A 19,616-nucleotide genomic window follows, 5' to 3' on the forward strand; every position below is an offset into this window, starting at 1 on the left:
CCCTCAGGCTGAGCCTTCCTGAATGGGAAAATGTAACTGGTGCCCCCAAAGACAGCGCTTTATTAGCAGGCAGCTAACTAGCCAAGTAGCACTGGCATAAGCAGAAGAGCTCCGTTTCCCAAAAGACGAGACACAGACAGGTTAGGAGCCTTGCTGAGGTGACACAAAGCTGCAGGACTCAGGGGTGAAGCAAAACCCACAAAGGTCCAGCTGAAACGGCCCTGTTAATTCATCCACTAAGCGTTTGCCCTCTTCAAGTCATAAGAATTACCTGGAGAATGATGACTTTCTGCAAGAACAGAAAAGTTGCAGCTGTTATTGTGTAGTGGAAATCCTATCACACTCACACAAACAGTTGTGTTTGGGTTACCATAGTAGTAAAGCACCTCCAATCTGCAGGGAACATCAGGGAGGAGACGGAGAAAGCCACACACTTTGAGGCTTTTGTCAAATGTGACGAACAAAGAGGTTGGCAAGATGCCCCTGGTACCGTGCAATGCCGTCCTCCGGGTTGTCTCAGTACCCTGAAAGAACTCGACTGGCCTGTCATTACTAAAACATTTTCCCTAATTTTCCCACCTGGGTCAGGGAAGTTCGTCCCTCAGCTCTTTTCACAACCTGCAAATTGAAAAGCACAAACCTAACCAGGCTTAGCCACTTCCAAACATTTTTTTTCAGTGCTTCCAGCCTGAGAGGCTTACATAAACCACATGTGAAATTACAGTCTGCAAACAGACTAGCCCAAAGAGCCCAGTAAAAAATGCTGTGGTATTATGTCGGGTGGTGGAGCGTGTTGGGTGGAGGAGTTTAGGGTTCAGTCTAACCAATTAATCACTGTCAGCACCGAAACATCAAAAACACCAGCAAAGATAAGGAGAACAATAGCTACCTGGCCCACTAGGCCTTTTTATGTGACATGTCTGCCTCGGAGACTCATGGAGACACTCCTCGGTAATCCTCACCTCCTTCCTCTCTGGGAGGCGCTTTGAAATGTAACTTAGAAAGGGGAGGCTGAGAAAAAAAAATGCCACAACTCTCCCCTGCTAGTGAGGTGTAGGAGGATGTGAATCGGTTGCTTCATGCTTCTTGCTGTTTAGATTTGTTTTATTGTTGTCTTTTTTGTAACTTCCACCCTGACCCATACTGTTAGTCAAAAGAAAAATCTAAACGACGAAAGGAAGGAAGAAAATATTCTCACAAACTTTCCAACTCCTCCCATTTTGAATATTATAAACTCTTTCGCTCCCTTTATTTTTCAGTGTTTACTTCCAGTCTGAATTCTAAAACGGAGAAGCCAGATACCTAGGGAATTCATAAAAAGAACACCGCCATTCTCTCCTTAAATTCTCTCCTTAAATATTAAAGCCAAACCAGCAGAGGGTGAAAAAAGGGAAACTAAACCGTGAATCAGCCTTTCACGTGTGATTTTTTAAAATCAAGAGCTCCCTGTAGGGGACTTGCACCCCCTCATATGACACTACTTGAACTCTCTGGACAGGAAGGGTGGGTGTTCCTGACCTTACTAGTATGTGACCTTGACTGCACACGCTTCTCATGTGACTTAACGTGGAGCACAAAGTAGCATAAGATGAATAATCTCATTTTGAGACTTTTAACTTAAAGGTCCTTCCTAAATCATTACAACTCAAGTGGAATGTTGACAGCTAAATACGATTTGAGCTTACCTATCTAGTAAACAGAAGGCCTGAACACTGTTAAGATCTTTTTTTGAAAAAAGTAGGTTATATTGTATTTGGGGACGTGAAATTCTTCTCCACCAAGATTCAACTGCTCTATCTACAAAGTATTAAAATACACCTAGATTTTTTTTTCCAAAGGAATTTAGAGCAATTTATTCCAGGCTTTTAACAGGATCTGAGTCCAGTCTAGTCTGACCACAAGAATCCATCTGGGTTAAGTTCACCAGTGGGGTGCTTCACCCTTAGGCAATCTACTTTTTTTCCCCCCGAAGCTTATTTATTTTTTTATTTTAAAATTTTTTTTCAAATTTTGGACTTCCCTGGTGGTCCAGTGGTTAAGACTCCGAACTCTCGGTGGAGAGAGCATGGGTTCGATTCCTGGTTGGGGAACTAAGATCCCACAGGCTGTGTTGTCCAATAAATGAAATAAAATATTAAAAAAAATTTTTTTCCCCAAATTTTTATTTAACACCAAAAACATTTTGTATTGGGGTACAGCCGAAAATACATCTAGATTTGCTGCACGTTTACAATGCATAAATGAATACTGGTCTTGGAAAGTGAAAATTCCCAACTGGTCCTGGAAACTGGTCCAATTCATCCATTGGATTAATCAACACAGTAGTCACCTTCCTAGACCAAAGACAAGCCAGGGCTCTTGGGGGCCACATTCCTGACAAATGAGAAAGCTGGGTGAGCGCACAGTTGGGAATGCACCACCACTCTTCGGGTGTGGCTCAGGAGCCTGGAGCCATCTCTGAGAGCCTGTGGGGCTTCCCTGATTGGGCAACAGGTCACTGGGACAGGATGGCTGAAGAATCTTGTGGAACAGGTATTGAGAGGAACAGGAAGGACTAGGTCCCCGGGCCGACTGACACCAACAGGCAACCACGGCAGCAGATGAGTGCATTATCTCCCCAGCGCATCCTAGAGACCCGAGGCGGTTTCTGCCAGTGCTGGATCTGAATGGGCAGACATGGCAGGGGCTGGAGACAGGAGGTGCAGTGGGAGCCTGAATGCGCCCCTGGCTGAACTGGGGGAAAGAAAATTGATTTCCCCTCCTTACCTTTTGTTCCCTTATTTATGTCGAGGCCCAAAAAGAGGCTAGGAAAGACTCCACTAGCCTTCAGTTGAAAAGGAAAAAGCAGTTTCAGTCCCCAATCAACAACAACCAGTCCCCCCAGCTTTCAAGAGAGGCAGTGCGTTATCTTAAAAGACGAAAAGCAGCAGATGCCTCAAGCACAGAGGGAATAAATAAAGGCTACTGGGGGAGACAGCGACGACAGCTTTCTGATATCCTGGCACTGCTCACACCATCCTGGCTGCCCCCACAGACACTGCCTCATTTAGTAATCTCCACAACCCTGCACCATAGACACCATTACCTCGTTTTCATGGAGGAAACTGAGCATAGGTGAGCCACACCAGCTCACAGCACTCACCAGCGTCAGAACTGGTGAGCAAATTCAGGCCTGCCTAACCTCTCTTAGCGAACAAAGTGGTCGCTGTATTTGCTCGCACTCCGTCTGTCCACCCTTCCCCCCTCCCACCTCAGCACCTCTCCAGGGCTAACTTGGGAGGAGCTCATCTGCGTGAGAGTCTCTCAGGTAGAAGATCTCACCCTATGAATGAAGCGTCTGTCTCCTAGGTGCACCTCTCAATTGGGCTTTTTTCCCTCTTATAAATGAAGAACCACTTTGAGCCAATATTTTCAGTTTCTATTTCAAGCTTACGGCCAAACCTGGTCTGCATACCCTCTGCAGACTCCCAGATTGACTGAGATGGGTTTAACCCAAGGAATACAGGGCTACCACAGCTGTATCTGACCATATCTCTGTCTTATGCCAAGCAATAGTAAAATAAATTCACACTTAACAACAGCTTCTCTAGTTAGAACTCCAGTGGCCGGTGCCTAACTGGGTGGGCCTCACTACTGACTGCTCTGCAGCGTGTGACAGCTGCTCATGGGGACGGGCTCCTTCTGTATTTTTGCTCTTATGACTCAGTGCAATTTAAAATATCCCTGGGCTTAATACAAACAGTCTCAGAAGCCAATTTCCAAAGAACAGCAATCCCCTTAAAATAGAAGCTTTCAAATGGCATTACTGCTCATCAACACCAGGAGGGTTTTTTGCCTGCCTGATACGACACTGCTTCATGCAGGCAGTAGCTGAGCAAAATTCCAGGTCAGATTCCCTATGGGAAAAACAACAAAATGAACCTGTAAGACTACTGATGGGACTGTTTTCCTAGTTCTCTCCTGGTTTCAAAGTACTTTGCCATAGCGGAACTTCTTCCTACAGTAGCTCAGCAAGGTACACTCAATTTGGGAACAGGACTATAAACCTCCAGCTTTTAGCAGCCAATTAAATATATGTTAAACCATTTTACTGTGTGACCTGGCAGAAGTCACTTTATCTTTCTGGGTCTCAGGGGACTCATCTCTGGAATGAGATTACACTAGATATCTAAGGGCCCCCTCTATCTCTGAAGTACGAAAGTGAACCCAGTTGCCACGAACCAATCTGTAATAATACTCTAATGGGATGAAGAGATTAGATGCACGAAGAGAATCTGATGTCAGCACAGATTCCATCACTTAAAAAAACAAACACAGCTATATATCTTGTCTCCTGCCTTCTCAGATATACGATCCCACTCATACCTGAGAGTCCAAAGCAAAGCGCAAAGACTAAACACCTAGTTAGGGGCCCAAGGTTGAGGCGGAGTCCAGATCCAAGCTCTGCGACACTGACTGCCTGGGCTAAGTGCGTGTGGGCGCTGAAGACACACTCTTCACTCGTGGTACAATCGTGTGGGTGAAGAGAGGTTCCTGAGTAATTCTGATGATTCCAAAGAAGATGGTCTTGGGCAAAACTCTTTTCCCTGGTGCAACTCACTGGCGTAGAGACCAACGGGAAGCACTCACCAATGAACTGACTGATGGTACTGAGAAAGGACTCTGAAAGGGGGAAATCAGGATGCGGTAGTAGAGGTTTGCTTAAGTAGGGGTCCCTTATTATTCACCTCAAGTGTTGTACAAGCTTGAGCATTCACAGAATTTTATAGAATCTGTTAAAAACAGAGAGAACTTTTACAGAAATAGACACTGGGTCCTCAAAAAGGCCCTAAAGCTCTTGCTATTAAAGTCAATGCTTCTTAGAGCTAGACTCTAGGTTAGTCTGTCAGTCAGACAGATTTCAGGGTTGACTTTGGGAAAACACTTGTCCTGGGATGAAGAGACCCCAGGCTTTGGAGTCACATTAAACTGGGTGTGATTCCTGGCTTTACCATTTAGAGTAATCTTTGGCAAAACTTAAAACCTCACTGAATTTCAATTTCCTCATCTGTAAACTTGGGTTTAGGGTTTCCCAGGTGGCTCAGTTGTAAAAAATCCACCTGCCAATACAAAAGGTGTGGGTTTGATCCCTGGGTCGGGAAGATCCTTTGGAGAAGGAAATGGCAACCCGCTCCAGTATTCTTGCCTGGAAAATCCCGTGGACAGAGGAGCCTGGTGGGCTACAGTCAGCGCAGTCGCAGAGTCGGACACGACTGAGAGACTGAGCCACAAAATCGGGTGCAGTGTGCCTACAGGTCCACCATGAGGGTCAGCAAATATGCAGGAAACATCTAGCACAGTGGGCAGCCTAGGAGTTTACTGAAGGCTGCCAGAGGCAGCATCCTCCTCTTCCTCTAACACTGTGCCTGGCCTCCCTCCTGTCAACTCAGATGTTAGTAAAATAAACTAAAGCAGCGAAAATAAGCAGAAACCCATCTAGAGCAGCCATAGACACATTAATGGGTTTCCTGGTCACAGAAGAGTCTCATGAGTCCAAGCCCTTCCAGGCCTGGAACAGAGCAGACACAGAAATCCGCAGAGAGAGGCTGCTGCAGGCAGCTCGCTCAGAGTGTGGAGGAGGTGTGGGAAGGACAGAGGACCAGCTGCCCAGGACCACTTACTGCAGAAGCATGCACGCTTCCACCTGCACGGGGCTGGGAGGATCCTTCTAGGCCAGAACACTACTGCTGTCAGCTATTTCCACTCACGTCAGGTTCAACGGACTGCTCTGCTAAAAGAAGGGAGAGAAGTGCTGCAAAAATGCTTAAAATGTGAAAAGTTGTAGTGCCTTAAAGAATACACTACGATCCGTGGCAGAAATCTCATTTATGTGAAACAGTCCAAAGACCAACAAAATTAGATAAATATATTTACCGTGTAAAGACATGTGGAAGAGAGGAGAATTCCCTTATTGCTCTATACATGGAAATACTGGTGGAATGAAATAATTGAGTAAAACGGTTGTTGACTTTTCCACTGCTTTTCTTGGGGAAAAAAAAAGATTCCATTTAAAGGAAAGACCACTCTCAAGCTCAAGTGATGTGACAGATATGTCTTCCTCCTGCCCCTTCGGTTTTTGAAAATTCATAAGTTCCTTTTATTCTCTCTTCATTCCAGAAAACTAGGCATTCACTTACCAGAATCCAAAATGCAATGAAAGGAGTGCACTTCTCCTCACGTCACAAGTGGCTTGGATGGGATTCTTTTAATGAGGCACTAATGAGGACCTAAAGGTTCTGTCCTGTCTGTGAATTATTTTAAATGGACACAGAGGTGGCCTTGGGAGACTTGTTTTTCAACTCCCCGATTTTCTCACACTGGCCTACACCGGACTTGAAGGCTTAACAAACTCTATATGAATTTTAAGCTCTGGAAGAATTTAAAAACTGGAATGTTTTGCTGTCCTTTCAAAATAAAGAGGTCAAAGCAGGCAGTTGTTTTTCTGAGCAACTGACCATGGAACGCCCAGGTCTCCATGTTCAGGGCAATGTATTTTAATAGCAGCAGTAGCAGCTGCTACCTAACATCAATCAAGCACTCTGGGGCCAGGCACTGAGCTACGTGCTGTGCATAAATGATTTCATTCAAATGGCACAATCATCCTGTGAAGGACTATTATTATTTCTATGCTAGAGGCGAGGAAATCAAGACTTAGAGAGGTTAAGAATCTTGTCCAGTTTTCAAGATTAGAAAGTAGCAGGACTAGAATTTGAACCTGGGAGTTAGGTGTTTTTAGAACCTGAATATGTGTCAGATTGCTCGCTGCTTTAGACACTGTTTTCTAAGCACACTCTGTGTGTGTGCTCAGTTGTGTCAGACTCCCTGCAACCTCGTGAACTGTATGTAGCCTGCCAGGTTCCTCTGTCATTTTCCAGGCAGGAATACTGGGGTAGGTTGCCATTTCCCTCTTCATCTAAGTATATTAAAGAATATATAAAACAATGACATAAGAACAGTCATCCACTTGCTTTTAGAACTTCATTTCTCTCTCCCACACTTCTCTCTTCTTCTCCCTTCAAGTCTTAAGTCAGAATTGAAGGACAGAAGAGTGGAGATAAGAGGTAGGGCTGAGTGACATTTTACCACCTGAAAAGAGCGTGCTGCTGTAACTCCTCTCGGAACTAACTGATACACGAGAACAATTAATCTCAGGCCCTGAAATTACCTCATAAAAGCAAACTTGAAAAAAAAAATTCATTTTCATTATTTTTTTTTCCCCAAGAGGTAAAGGAAACTTAAGAAACTGTTCAATCCTTGACACTACAGTAAAAGTACCGAGACTCTAGATGCGAAGTGGGACAGGACCAGACGTGGGCCTTTCAGGGCCTAACCTGTGGCTGTCAGCAGGACGTGCGGCTCCTGTAATACTGGCCCTTCCATCTGTCTCAGAGAGGTGGCCTGGCTCTGGCTGACACCACCAGTTGCATGTGATGGGAACAAGAGGCAAAGATGTGGAGAACGGTTAAGCGTGGTCTAATATGAATACAGTGTGTGCTGTGAAACACAAAAACGAGACCGGCTCCTACCTTTAGCACAGATTATGACTCCAAGCACTCAGTCCTTGGAGAATTTTCTAACTACCGTAGAACCATTTCATGTTTAAGTCCACTCTCATTTAAAGAGCTGGCAATTCATGAAAGTAACAGACAGGCTTATCTAGATTTATTTCCAGTCGAAATCTTTGTGTATCAATTGCCCAGATACGTGTGTTTAAAGTCAAATATCTACAAGGTTCACTACATTTGGCTGAGCTCTATCTTTGATTTCTACAGAGTTCAGAGGATTATAGATCTTTTCAGTTTCATGTAGTAGAGCTATGGGCTGCAATGGTTTGTGGTGCTGGGATTATAAGTAAGTAGGTGGAAAGCCTTGGCTCCAGTTGGAAGTTGAAGACGGGAGGGCTACAGTGACTGGTGTGAGATAAGGAGTCATTTAACTCTTCTGGCCTCTTTTTTGCTCTCTCTGAGAAGAACTCATGCCAACATCAGACAACATATCTAAAGTGCTGTGGAAACTCCAGAGAAAGACTCGACACAGGCCTTTTAAAGCTGCGTCTCCGCAGACACCGAGAACAGACTTGTGGGCACGGGATGAGAGGAAGAGGGCGGGGCGAACTGAGAAAGGAGTGTGTTAACACAGACATTGTCATACATCTAGGACTTGAATCCCGTATCACTTACCTATATCGCTCCTCCTGTAAGGCCTGCATTATTAGCGAATAGTCCCTCTGATAATGTTCCTTGAGGGTCTCAAAAGATTCCTCGAGTCGGGCCTGGGTTTCCCGGATCTCCTGGACCTCGTGCAGCAGTGCATCGAACCCTGAGCTCTGCATGTCCAGGGTGTTGGTTCTGGAGCTGGACGCTCCTACGGCGAGGCCGCCGGCGGTGCTGTTGGCGCCCACTGAGCCCGAGGTGGCGCTGGAACAGTCCTCCTCACTCCCATACTTGGGGCTGGACTGAAAGGTGGAAATGGCCCCCAAGGCCTTCCCTGCTTCGTCCACCTGCCCTTCCTCTAAAGAGTCCTTCAGGTTGGGGATGTTGTCGGCGCTGCCAAACTTATTACGAATCAGAGATGCGATCTCTCTGGGCTTGGAGACCACGGCCCCGGCGGCCGAGTGGGTTGCCTGGGAGAAGCTGGACAGCCCCCCCTTGACACTGTCCACCACGCCTTCGCTGAAGCCGGTCACCTTGGCGCCCACATCCTTCAGCCCCTGGTGCATGTCCCTGAAGACGTCCTTTGGCTGCCGGGGGATCCCATTCTGCTCCACCTCCCGGAGCTTCCTGTGGTAGTGCTCGAGCTTCTTCTGCAGCTGCTGGATGGTCTGGGCGGACTTCTGGTTCTTCTTCTCAAAGACCTGCTTGATGCGGGCGGCCTGCTGCTTGTCTGCGCTGTTGGCCAGCTTCAGGTACTCAGCCACGTTGTCGTCCCGGGCCGTCTGTGCAATCTTGATTTGTTCCGTGAGCTTCAGGATCTTCTGCTGCAGGTGGGCAATAGCAGCCTTTGTGCGCTGAGGGTCTGGGGTTCCATCCACCGAGTCTGTGTGCAGGCTGCCATCTGTGCTGGAGGCCACCGCACTGGAGGTCTGGGCGAGGCTGCTCACTTCCAACCGCTCGATCTGGTGTGAAAGCAAGAGGGGGAGGTTAGAAGGAGCCCAGGAGGACTCGCTCTCCACCATTGATGGGCCCCAACGTATTGAAAAAGTTCACCTACTCAGCACAGAGCATTGTTCTAATTGTTTAAATCACTCAGTCCTATCTGACTCTTTGCGATCCCATGACTAGAGCCCACCAGGCTCCTCTGTCCATGGGATTCTCCAGGCAAGAATACTGGAGTGGGTTGCCATTTCCTCCTCCAGGGGATCTTTCCCACCCAGGGATCGAACTCACATCTCCTGCATTGGCAGGTGGATTCTGTACCGCTGAGCCACTGGGGACGCCCACTCAGCACAGAGTGCTGACCCAGTTCCTCCTGTCCTGTACCAGCCCCCTCACCCTCTTGGATACTGTCCCCAAACAAACACACTTTGCTTTAAGCAAAACAGATACATGAGAAAAGATTTGCAGAGGCTGGAATCTGTGCAAAAGGTCTTCTGCTAGAGGATTTCTTACAGTACTGCTTTACATAATAAAGCTCTCCTAATGAGTTTAAAGTATGAATTAATTCACACTCAGCACACATACTTGTGTTTAGAAGTTTATCTATGTACAACATAGTACATCTGCATTTCAATTTAATCATATGAAAATTGTCTCCGTATTCAGACGCCACTGTATTCCAATTCTTGCTTTCAGATTACAGTCATCTGAAAATGTTGGTGAGAAAGGTAACTTAAGTGGCTACATATAAAAATCCAATTGTTATCACGTGTCTTTTTAATCAAACCACATCAAGGGGTACGGAATCATTCTGTCTGTTCCAACAGGGACACTAAATTGGAAGTTGGTGGCATGTGAAGGGGAGAATGGGAAGGTCCTGCTAAAAGTAGCAAGCATGAACGTGGTAAGGGCTTGAAAGTTAAAAGCCCAGATCACAAGTAGCTGTGATAAGCTTGGGCAAGGTAACACGAACTGTCTGGGAGAGAGACAGAAGAAGTAAGTAATTAAACAAGTCAGGGACTAAGTTCAGGCCTTGTGAAGTTCAAATTTTATGTGTTCTGTCTACTCAAAGATTTTGATTAGGCAAGGGACTCCAAAACACACATAATGACTATCTTCCTGTGTGTGTGTGCACCCATTCAAGGGAGCCAAAGAAGAAGACAAATTGTTCAGATTTGAAAACTTCAACTATCATACTTCAAAACCATCAGGCCAAAGCTAAGGGAAGGTTGAGTTTCTCTAACTCAGGAAAAAAAAGCCCTTCCAAAAGGTGTGCCTGGATGTGGCTTGTGGTGATGAATTAGGGCAGGGCCCATGCAAAAAGAGGATGAGATGGTTGGATGGCGTCACTGACTCAATGGACCCGAGTTTGAGCAAGCTCCAGGAGATAGTGAAGGACAAGAAGGCCTGTGTGCTGAGGTCCATGGAGTCACAAAGAGTCGGACACAACTGAACAATGACAACCATGCAGAAAGGCTTTAGACACTGCTCTCTATTGAGTAGTAACAGTAAGAAATAATGAAATAACCATTGTGGGGTAAAAAAATTCCCACTAGGAGTGACAATGTACAAGTTCACCACCCTGGAGAAAGAAGGGCACATTCTTTTCCTTGTTTCCCATCCCTAATCTTATTTACCAGTAAACAAGATGGTAGCAAGAACTATATAGAGGTTACTCTCATATTCTGAAAGGCCAAATCAATAATTCTGTAATAACAATAATACACCAAATCTGAAATATTCATGAAATGCTGACCATTAACTTGTCAGTCTAGAGACGCATTCTCCCTTTCCCATCTTGGCTGTACCTCCTCAGTCTGCTGTCTGAGCAGGGACCATGTTGATCTCTAAGATGCATGCAGTTCGCAACTGGGTTCAGTATACTACCACTGATGTGAATAGCAAACAGTATTATTTTCCTTCCAGATGAACAGAAGTGAACTACTGTATGCTGAAATAAAAGCAAAAGATAATCTCTAACTGAAACAAGTAACAAAAATGACATTATGCTCCACTAATGAAACGGATATGCACAAGAGTCAGGAAGCAGGACGATAACCGTGTCGGGTCCCTTTTCCATCTACCCTGCTCATCTCTAGGTGCCTGCTCATCAGCATGGAAGGGCCAGGGGGAAGGCAGCAGAGGTGAAGATGAGCCAGAGTTCCAGCTAACTGAGCTGCCCAGAGTTGCAAGAGAAGCTCCTGGAAACCCACTCTGCTCAGGGCCTCAGGGTCACTCTCTCAGGCTGCACAGAGCTCCCACAGCGTGATTTTCTCTCTGAATGGGATTTCAGATCCCATAACTACCGTGCATATAATTACATGATCCTGACTGTGTGCTTATGCTTGACAGCTCTCCATCTACCAGTGTAACAGGAAGGCAAACAAGAAACACCTCTAGACTGAGGACCACAAGCTTACGCATGGTCTAGTTTTCTTAGGCTCTTTCTTATCAATCTGAATATCAACTTCTACGCATCCTGTTGTCTGAGGAAGTGTCGACATGGAAATCAAGGGTCACTGTTACTCTGGGAGGACACACATGGATCATACTGCCCAAAAGATACTGTTGGGACTAGAATCGAGGTGTTTTAAATGTATTTATTATTTATTTATTGAAATATATCTATTTTACAATGATGTGTTCATTTCTGCTGTAGAGCAAAGTGACTCAGTTATACACACATATATACCTTGTCTTCCATTATGGTTTATCACAGAATACTGAATATCGTTCCCTGTGCAACAGAATAGGACCTTGCTCTCAGAATCAAGGTTTGATTCCATCACTAAAACTGCAAAAACCTATATAGAGGTGGGTTGCAATTTGAAATGGCAACCCACTCCAGTATTCTTGCCTGGTGAATCCCATGGACAGAGGAGCCTGGCGGGCTACAGTCCACGGGGTCGCAAAGAGTCGGACACGACTGAATGACTTCACACACATATAAAGGTTCAATATAATCATTTACAAATGATCACAGTTTAGATGTGATGTTACTTCCCTGCACAGCAACTGAAGAGATAATCCAGATTCTCTCTACTCTGACTTCTCTATCTGGGCTGTCTGGAGCCCCACTGCGTCCTTCCCGTGCCTGATTCCCACTTAGCATAAGCAATATGCCTGCGAGAACACTGCTGACAGAATCCCCTGTCCTCAGCATCGAGAAAGAAGACTAACCCTCAGTTTCAGCACATGGGTAGTTTAGACTTGAGACCATGAATCCCTGGGTTACCCAGTAACTCCTCCCAATTTTGGCAGGCACTATTCTTAAAAATGAAGAAGAGCAAGAGAAATCGGGAGAAGAGGGGAGGGGGCAGAAAGAAAAAGGGAGAAAGAGAAAGATACATTGAACTGCAGTTACAGGACAGGGTGAGAATGCTCCCTTGGTATCGACGGTGCTGTGAACCAAGTCTTTGGTGGCCTGAATACTTAGCACTGGAAGGGCTGACTCAGCCATGAGTTGTAAATGTACCAGCTGCAAAATTTGCTTTCCCAGAAGTCTTTGCTAGCGTACGAAGCTCTCCACATCTAACAATGTAAAATTTCATTCCTACTTCACTCCAGACAAAACTAAATTGCCAATATAAAAAGAATGTTTTAAACCTTTTTAGAAGGCAGTAGTGGAAAATAGGAGAAGGTTTTCTCAAACGGAAAAAGGCACAGACCAGAAAAATAAGACTATTAAGTCTGGCTACAGTTCCTATAGCAGGGAAGCACGGGTTCTGGCATAAACTGCTCGGGTTCAAAACTGGCTTTGCTACTTACTAGCCATGTGACACTGGGCAAGTTGCTCAACTTCTGTGTTCGTTTCGTCAACTGTACAATAGGGATAGTACTAACGCACACAAAATCAGCTCAAAAACAGCTTGAAAAAGCACTGATACACAAGTAATACTCATGACAATAATCCTGATCACCTGTGAACTTGGCACTCCAAGTCTAGTTTGTCTCAAACAGCCCTTTTCTGTTGAGAACCACTTAAGACTCCACTCTCTTTTCTACCACCAGCACTTCTCAGGTCTATCTTCATGAAGAACAAAGGTTTAAAATCATGTCGTGGGTGTCACTGCGTATGTGACAATTCACTGAAACGTGAACTCTGGTGGGGTCTGCTCACTAGCTTTGGAGCTACTGATCCCACCATGTGCCTCAGCAGAATTGTGACCAAAAAAAAAAACCCAAAACTGTACCATGGGTCACTTGGGAGTAATGGAAACTCCATTTGAATCTATGTATGCTAAGGGTGCAACTGGAATGCAGCTCTCCGGCCAGGGCGCACAGCTTCACACGTCCAGTCTTCTGCCTTCAAGGACACAATCTCCTTTCCTTTCCTGGCTGAAGGGAACCCAGTCCAGGCATAACCTCCTTCCGGGAATCTGTCCTGACGGCCTCCTGCTCCCAGCTGGATTCATGTGTGCAGTCACTCAGTGGTGTCCGACTCTTTGCAACCCCGTGGACTGTAGCCCGTCAGGCTCCTCTGTCCATGGGGATTCTCCAGGCAAGAATACTCGAGTGGGTTGCCATTTCTTCCCCTAGGGGATCTTCCCACCCAGGGATTGAACTCGGGTCTCCTGCGTTGCAGACAGATTCTTTACGGTTGGAGCCACCAGGGGAGTCCCTGGAGTCACGGCTCTTCCTTTCTATTCCCACACATCTATGCGCCTGCATCACTGTGCCGATCACATTATGCTGATACGATTGTTTGAGTGGGCTGCTTCTATTGACGGTTCCTGTGGGGTGGGGTCATCACTCATCTTTGTGCCCTGAGAAGGTATCGCAATGCCTTGGAAAAGAAAATATCCAGTAGGGGTTCAATATAAATGCTTGCTAGCGTGTCCTTCAAAGGATCCTTTTAGAGCTCATACACCATGCAGTGACTGAGCCTATGTGACTATGAATGGAACAAAGGTCAGAATTTTTTTAAGAAAAACACCTTCCAACAGATGATACACATTTCTCCAAGGCTGCTGAGGAAAAGCTACTGCCTGAGTTGAATATGCATTGAGATGATTAAGGTCCTCTCTGGCCCACCCTGCTCCAGCCCACTGCAAAGACTCCATTATGGGATCCAGGGCTGCTGCTCAGAAGGCTCCGTCACAGGAGAACTGTTTTCCTGCTTGTATGAAACACAGCTCTGAGGATGAGCACTGCCAGCTGTACTTCAGGCCTGATTCGTGGATTTGATGGGTTCGTGTGAGCCCGGGATAGTGGGGGAGGGAGGGAGGAAGAGAAAGAAAGAACAGAATAGAAAGAGATCACAGGCAACCTACAACCACAGCACTGACGGTGTAAGTATAAAATTATATGCTGCTTTTTTATGGTTAGGAGCTGTTTCTGTAAGCACAGATTCACTGTTCAACTTAACCAAGGGGTTTCAGGTATCAGGTCGCGTATGCCACTGGAAATGTTCAAGCAGAGACTTCACGCCTGAGTGTTAGAACTGTCACATGAGGATGCACTGACAGTTGGAACAGATGATCCCTGTTTCCTTCTAATTTTAAGGTTTTAACTTTTGTGAAAAAGAAATAGTGACTTGGGGTATGGGTTTTTCAAAAATCTTTCTCATAAATCCTCAGAATGAAGAATGACTAGTCTGAAGCACACAGATCTGCTAATACTAAAGTGACTTTCTAGTTTTTGAGCAGGTGCTAACGAGCAAAAGAAAAAGTGACACAGAAAAATGCTTTCACTGCTGAAGATTTAAGAATGCATGTATCAGTAAAACCCACGTGTGGATAAGCAAATCTATAAAACTGCCACCAGTGAGTTCCCCTTTACAAGTTAATTTCCCACAAATACTCTTAGGACACAGTCTAATTAAGACAAAAGATTTCTAAGCCTTAGCTTAATCCTATTTATTTCAAGGAAGTCTGATAAAACAAAAGTCTAAAAAGCAATGAAAGAATCTGCAAAGCTCCATGTGGTTTGTGATAATCTGGTTCTCTCTGGACTGGCTATTGTTAGGCTTACATGTGGAGTAAAAAGCTCTAAGGAGGCGCTGTATAAACTGTACACCCTCAACTCCATTTTATGGCTTGATTACTCTTCTTTCTCTTTAAATGGTCTTAGATATAATGCATTTGCTAACAGTTCCCAAATGTATACTGTAGCCCATGCTTTCCTTAACTCTAGACTCATATACCCAACTACCCACCTGCTATCTCTACTTGGATGTCTAACAATCACTTCAAATTTACTAACATACAAAACTGAGTTCCTGACATCTTCCTAACCTGTGCCCCCTGCAATCTTTACCATCTCGGTAATGGCTACTTTACTGATCCATGCAATCATAAAGCATAAAGAGTTTAAGTTGTCCACGAACACAAAGTAAAGAAGTGGCCAAACCACTGTTTGAACTCAGGTAGCCTGGCTCCGGAGCCTGCGCTGTTACCAACATGCGTAGTATGTTGCCGCAGCAAAATGTTTCAGGCTCTTGCAGAATCTGCCTGCTTCTCATTGTACCTCAGCTGCTGCCACTCTGGTCTACGACACTATCAGTTCTTCCCTGCATGACTGCAATCATCTCCTACACTATTACAGCAATAATATTTTTACAGTCAAAAATATTTCAGCAGTCCTTAAAAACCTAAGTCAGATCACAATATGTTTAACTTTCTGGTAGCTCCACACATTGGTCAGAGTAAAAGCTAAAGTCCTTACAATCGATGATATATAAATCAACGTTCTCAAATAGAACATAATGGATATAATCTAGCTGATACTTCAGAGTAATAATGGGACAGCAGTAACTTAAAAAAAGAACTAAATTAAACACATCAATTAAAAATACTGTCAATAAAAAATTAAAAAAATTTTAATTCTACTATGAAAAAAACAGCATAAAGATGTGACTAGTATGGATTTCAGTGCACGCTCAATCACTTAGCTGCAGCTGACTCTGCAACCCCATGAACTGTGGCCCACCGGCCTCCTCTGTTCATGTGATTTCCCAGGCAAGAATACTGGAGTGGGTTGCCATCTTCCCCAGGGGATCTTCCCGACCCAGGGATCAAGCCCACAGCTCCTGTGTCTCCTGCATTGGCAGGTGGGTTCTTTACCACTGAGCCAGCCGCAAAGCCCCATCCATCAGGTCACAAAAGCCAAAACCAAACCATGCCAAAGCCCAGGAATCATCCTTGACATCACCTGCCTTCTACCTGTATCCACTCCAATACCCAGTCCTATCCATTCTTTTCCAAATTTCCATCAAAGTATAATACTCGCCACCCATCTCTACTTATTTCTACCATCAAACTCTTAGGACAAAATCTTGTCCTCTCTCTGCTGAATCACTCACACTGACTGATCTACCTGTATTCATGTAGGCCCTCAATTAAACTGAAGATTTTAATATTAAAAAAAGGAAGTCCTAAACCACCCAATCCTTACATTATTTTAGTAGCTTCCCACACTCTTGAAGTATTAAGAACAAGAACCTGAACTCGGTCGACAAAGTTCTACATGAGTGGGCCCTGGATCTCTCTCTAGCTTCATCTCATAGCGTGCTCCTCCCACTCCAGACACTCTGGCTTTTTTCAGGCGCTGCTGCACATCCTTTCTTCTCTCACGGTGGATAAAAAGTTATTGCTCGCCGTCTGTCTCTACAAAGATGAGGTCACTGGCCACTGTGATCGCTGATCTTCAACACGTCCTGAAAGTGTTTCAGACCAGAAATCAAGAATGAGGGACTCTGTGCTCTGGGAAAAACTGGCAGAACTGGCCTTCAGATAGTTAAAGATACTTTTCAGGAAAAGATTTTATGACCCCAATTTCCTGCATCTTTTCAGATCTCGAAAAGCACTAAAATCATTAGTGCAGACACTTGCTTCTCGTGACCAGCAGTAACCTGCTCTAGACTAGCAGCACTGTCTGTAAAAACGTATGCGTGAATCCCGTTACCAAAATCGCACATACACTAACACCACCCCTCCCTTTGCAGCAATTCCTCACAGCTATCTGAGAGACTGTCTCCCATGCTATAGTCCTCATTATGTTCCCAAATAAAACTCAAGTCACAACTCTGATGTTGTGCATTTTTTCAGTCAACGTCACCACGGGATCTTTACTCTTGCAGTACTGCCTACTGTCCTTTCTTCAAGTCTCAGCCAGGCATTCTGCTAGGCGCTTGGGCATATACTGACAAACAAAATAAAGTCTCTTCCTTCATGATGCTGAGTGCTAAGTCGGGAAAAGTGGTAGAGAGAAAAAACCAGTAATCAAATGAGATATATTGCGAAAAGTGCTACAAAGAAAAAGGACAGAGTGCTGCGAGAAAAGGAATAATGTAAGACAGAGAAACCTACTTTAGACTGGAAGGTCACAGAGTAATTCTTTGAACAGGGGCACTGAAACTGAGTTCTCAGAGACAGAAAGGATGCTGTTACTTAACTAGGCCACAAAGGAAGAGAAGTCTTATTACTGTAGGTCTCATGTGCCGACAAAATATACAATTTGAATGATCATAATCAAGATGAAACTACACAGTTAAGCTGACAATTCAAAAAGAGAAAAAAGATTTGTCTATTCATTGCTTCTCACAACTCACTTGGTGAAGGACTGAGACTGTGTTATCAAAAACGTTTAAGGAAGAAGCACAGGGATGGGATGAGAGAGGAAAAGACCAGAAAAGAAGGGGCCACCTGCCCAGTAACCAAATGGAGTGTATGGATAGCTGTATTTACCAGGCTTACATAAGCAATGAGTCAGCAAAAAGCCAGGTGTCAATGGATCTTTTCTCTGCCCACTCTAAGCAGCTAGAAAACTTGGCTCTTCTACTGGGTAGAAGAGGGGCTCAAGGACAAGGTCTGAGGCAGGCTAGTAAAACAGCCACCGCACTATCCAGTGGAACTTGCCCAAGAAAGGCTGGGGAAGAGGAAACCTTTGTGCTCAGCAAAACACAAGAAACAGGATACAACTTAAAGCAGATTAGGGCAAGGTGATTCTGGTAAGATTTCACTGACCTAATGTAACTATTTCTTTAACTAGCAATAAAAATGCTTATTCAGCCCAGTTCAGTTGCTCAGTCGTGTCCGACTCTTTGTGACCCCATGGACTGCAGCACCCTGGGGTTCCCTGTCCATCACCAACTCCCGGAGGTTGCTCAAACTCATGCTTACTAAAGAGCCCCAAATCCAGACTCCAAAATTTGCTGAAAGCAAACTCTAGATTTTAAAGAGATAAATATCTTTATCTTTCTTGGGGGTCCATAAATATTTCGGGGCTTCTTTATACAACTATCTTTTCTCTAAAAAAGGCTAATATGTATTAACAGTAACAGAAGGGCTCATAATGATGGAACTGGGTCTGGCAAAGCAAAATTGTACAAACTAGAACACAAAAGGGATTAAATCACAGTACAGGCAAAGAGATAAAGCATTAACCAACCACTTGATACCGAACAGCAAAGATAATGAATCGAAGACAAACACCCACCAACGCACAGCTATGAAAATAGCAGACTCTTCAACCTGCCTTCCTCTACCTCCATACTTATAATTCTCAGCCTATTACTGTTCCAGTGGCAACAATTAAATAAGAGCACAGAGCCTTTATTTTTTCTTCTCCACTTCAGGCCACAGGGAAAGCTGTAAAAAAAAAATGGGGGGAGGGCGGTTAACTATGACTATTCAAAGAAGAAAAAGGCTATCTAATTGTTAGTGTTCTTTGCTCTGGAAATTCCTAGCTTCTACCACCTCATGGATATCTGAGAAAACCTGATGACTATTTCTGAAGGTCACAGAACTGAATGACCAGAAATAATGGCTTCCTTTCTGGCTCCCTTTGGTATCCCTTTCCATCAAATGTGAATCTGCAAAATGTTTTAGTCATTGCTAAGAGGCAATTCTATGTAGCAGATACAGAAAAGTAGAAACAACAACAACAAAAAACAAAAAAAGGGGAGGGGGCCGGGGCGGGGGGTGGAGACCCAAAACATAAGCGACACATTTATCTTACCAAAGCCCCCTGTCAGGCAGTCTGCTGATTTTGCTTGCCACAAAGCTCATCCTTCATTTGTGCACTGCCAGCGCAAGCTTGGATCGCGCAAACAATCACAACCTCTTTTGGCTATAAGCTCTTTCCATTTGTCCCAGCTTCCAAACTGCAGACGAGCTGTGGCAGAGTCTGTCACGGCTGCACATACTTGGTTTCCGAGAATAACGCGGTAAATGAGGACAGCTACCACTGGGAATGCCTTCCCCCACCAACAGCCAGCCGAAATGAAGCTTCTAGTTGATCCCTGGGCTTCTCACCTTCACAGCCTCAGAGAAGTGCCTTTCACAGAACAGGCAGGTACAGCCACACCACATCAACATCCCTGCATAGCCACCACCCTGCAGTACGGCCTGCGTACTGTTCTGCTTCTGTCTCCCGTGTCAGCTCTTGGAGCTTTCTACATTGGGGAGCCAGGGAGGAAGGACTCTGTGCTGAACAAACAGAAAGCTTCTGCCAAACAAGCATCCGTGTGTGTGAGAGAGA

General features: G+C 44.9%; 1 protein-coding gene across 11 annotated transcripts in view; it reads right to left on the bottom strand.

Annotated features, from left to right (window-relative positions):
• Positions 1-19,616, bottom strand: part of TMCC1 (transmembrane and coiled-coil domain family 1) — a 156,562-nt gene that overhangs the window by 15,594 nt on the left and 121,352 nt on the right. For 8 of the 11 annotated variants that reach the window (XM_027523475.1, XM_027523476.1, XM_027523482.1 and 5 more), the window contains 2 exons: positions 8,220-9,154; positions 272-289 (listed from right to left, as the gene is read on the bottom strand). In XM_027523475.1, coding sequence (XP_027379276.1) covers positions 272-289; positions 8,220-9,154 — 953 coding nt within the window. Of the gene's footprint in view, positions 1-271; positions 290-8,219; positions 9,155-19,390; positions 19,556-19,616 lie in introns of those variants that run through there. The other 3 variants (XM_027523480.1, XM_027523486.1, XM_027523485.1) reach the window with 2 other exon arrangements.

The sequence above is a fragment of the Bos indicus x Bos taurus genome, chromosome 22 (genome assembly GCF_003369695.1).
Source record: "Bos indicus x Bos taurus breed Angus x Brahman F1 hybrid chromosome 22, Bos_hybrid_MaternalHap_v2.0, whole genome shotgun sequence".
Taxonomy (NCBI): Eukaryota; Metazoa; Chordata; class Mammalia; order Artiodactyla; family Bovidae; genus Bos; species Bos indicus x Bos taurus.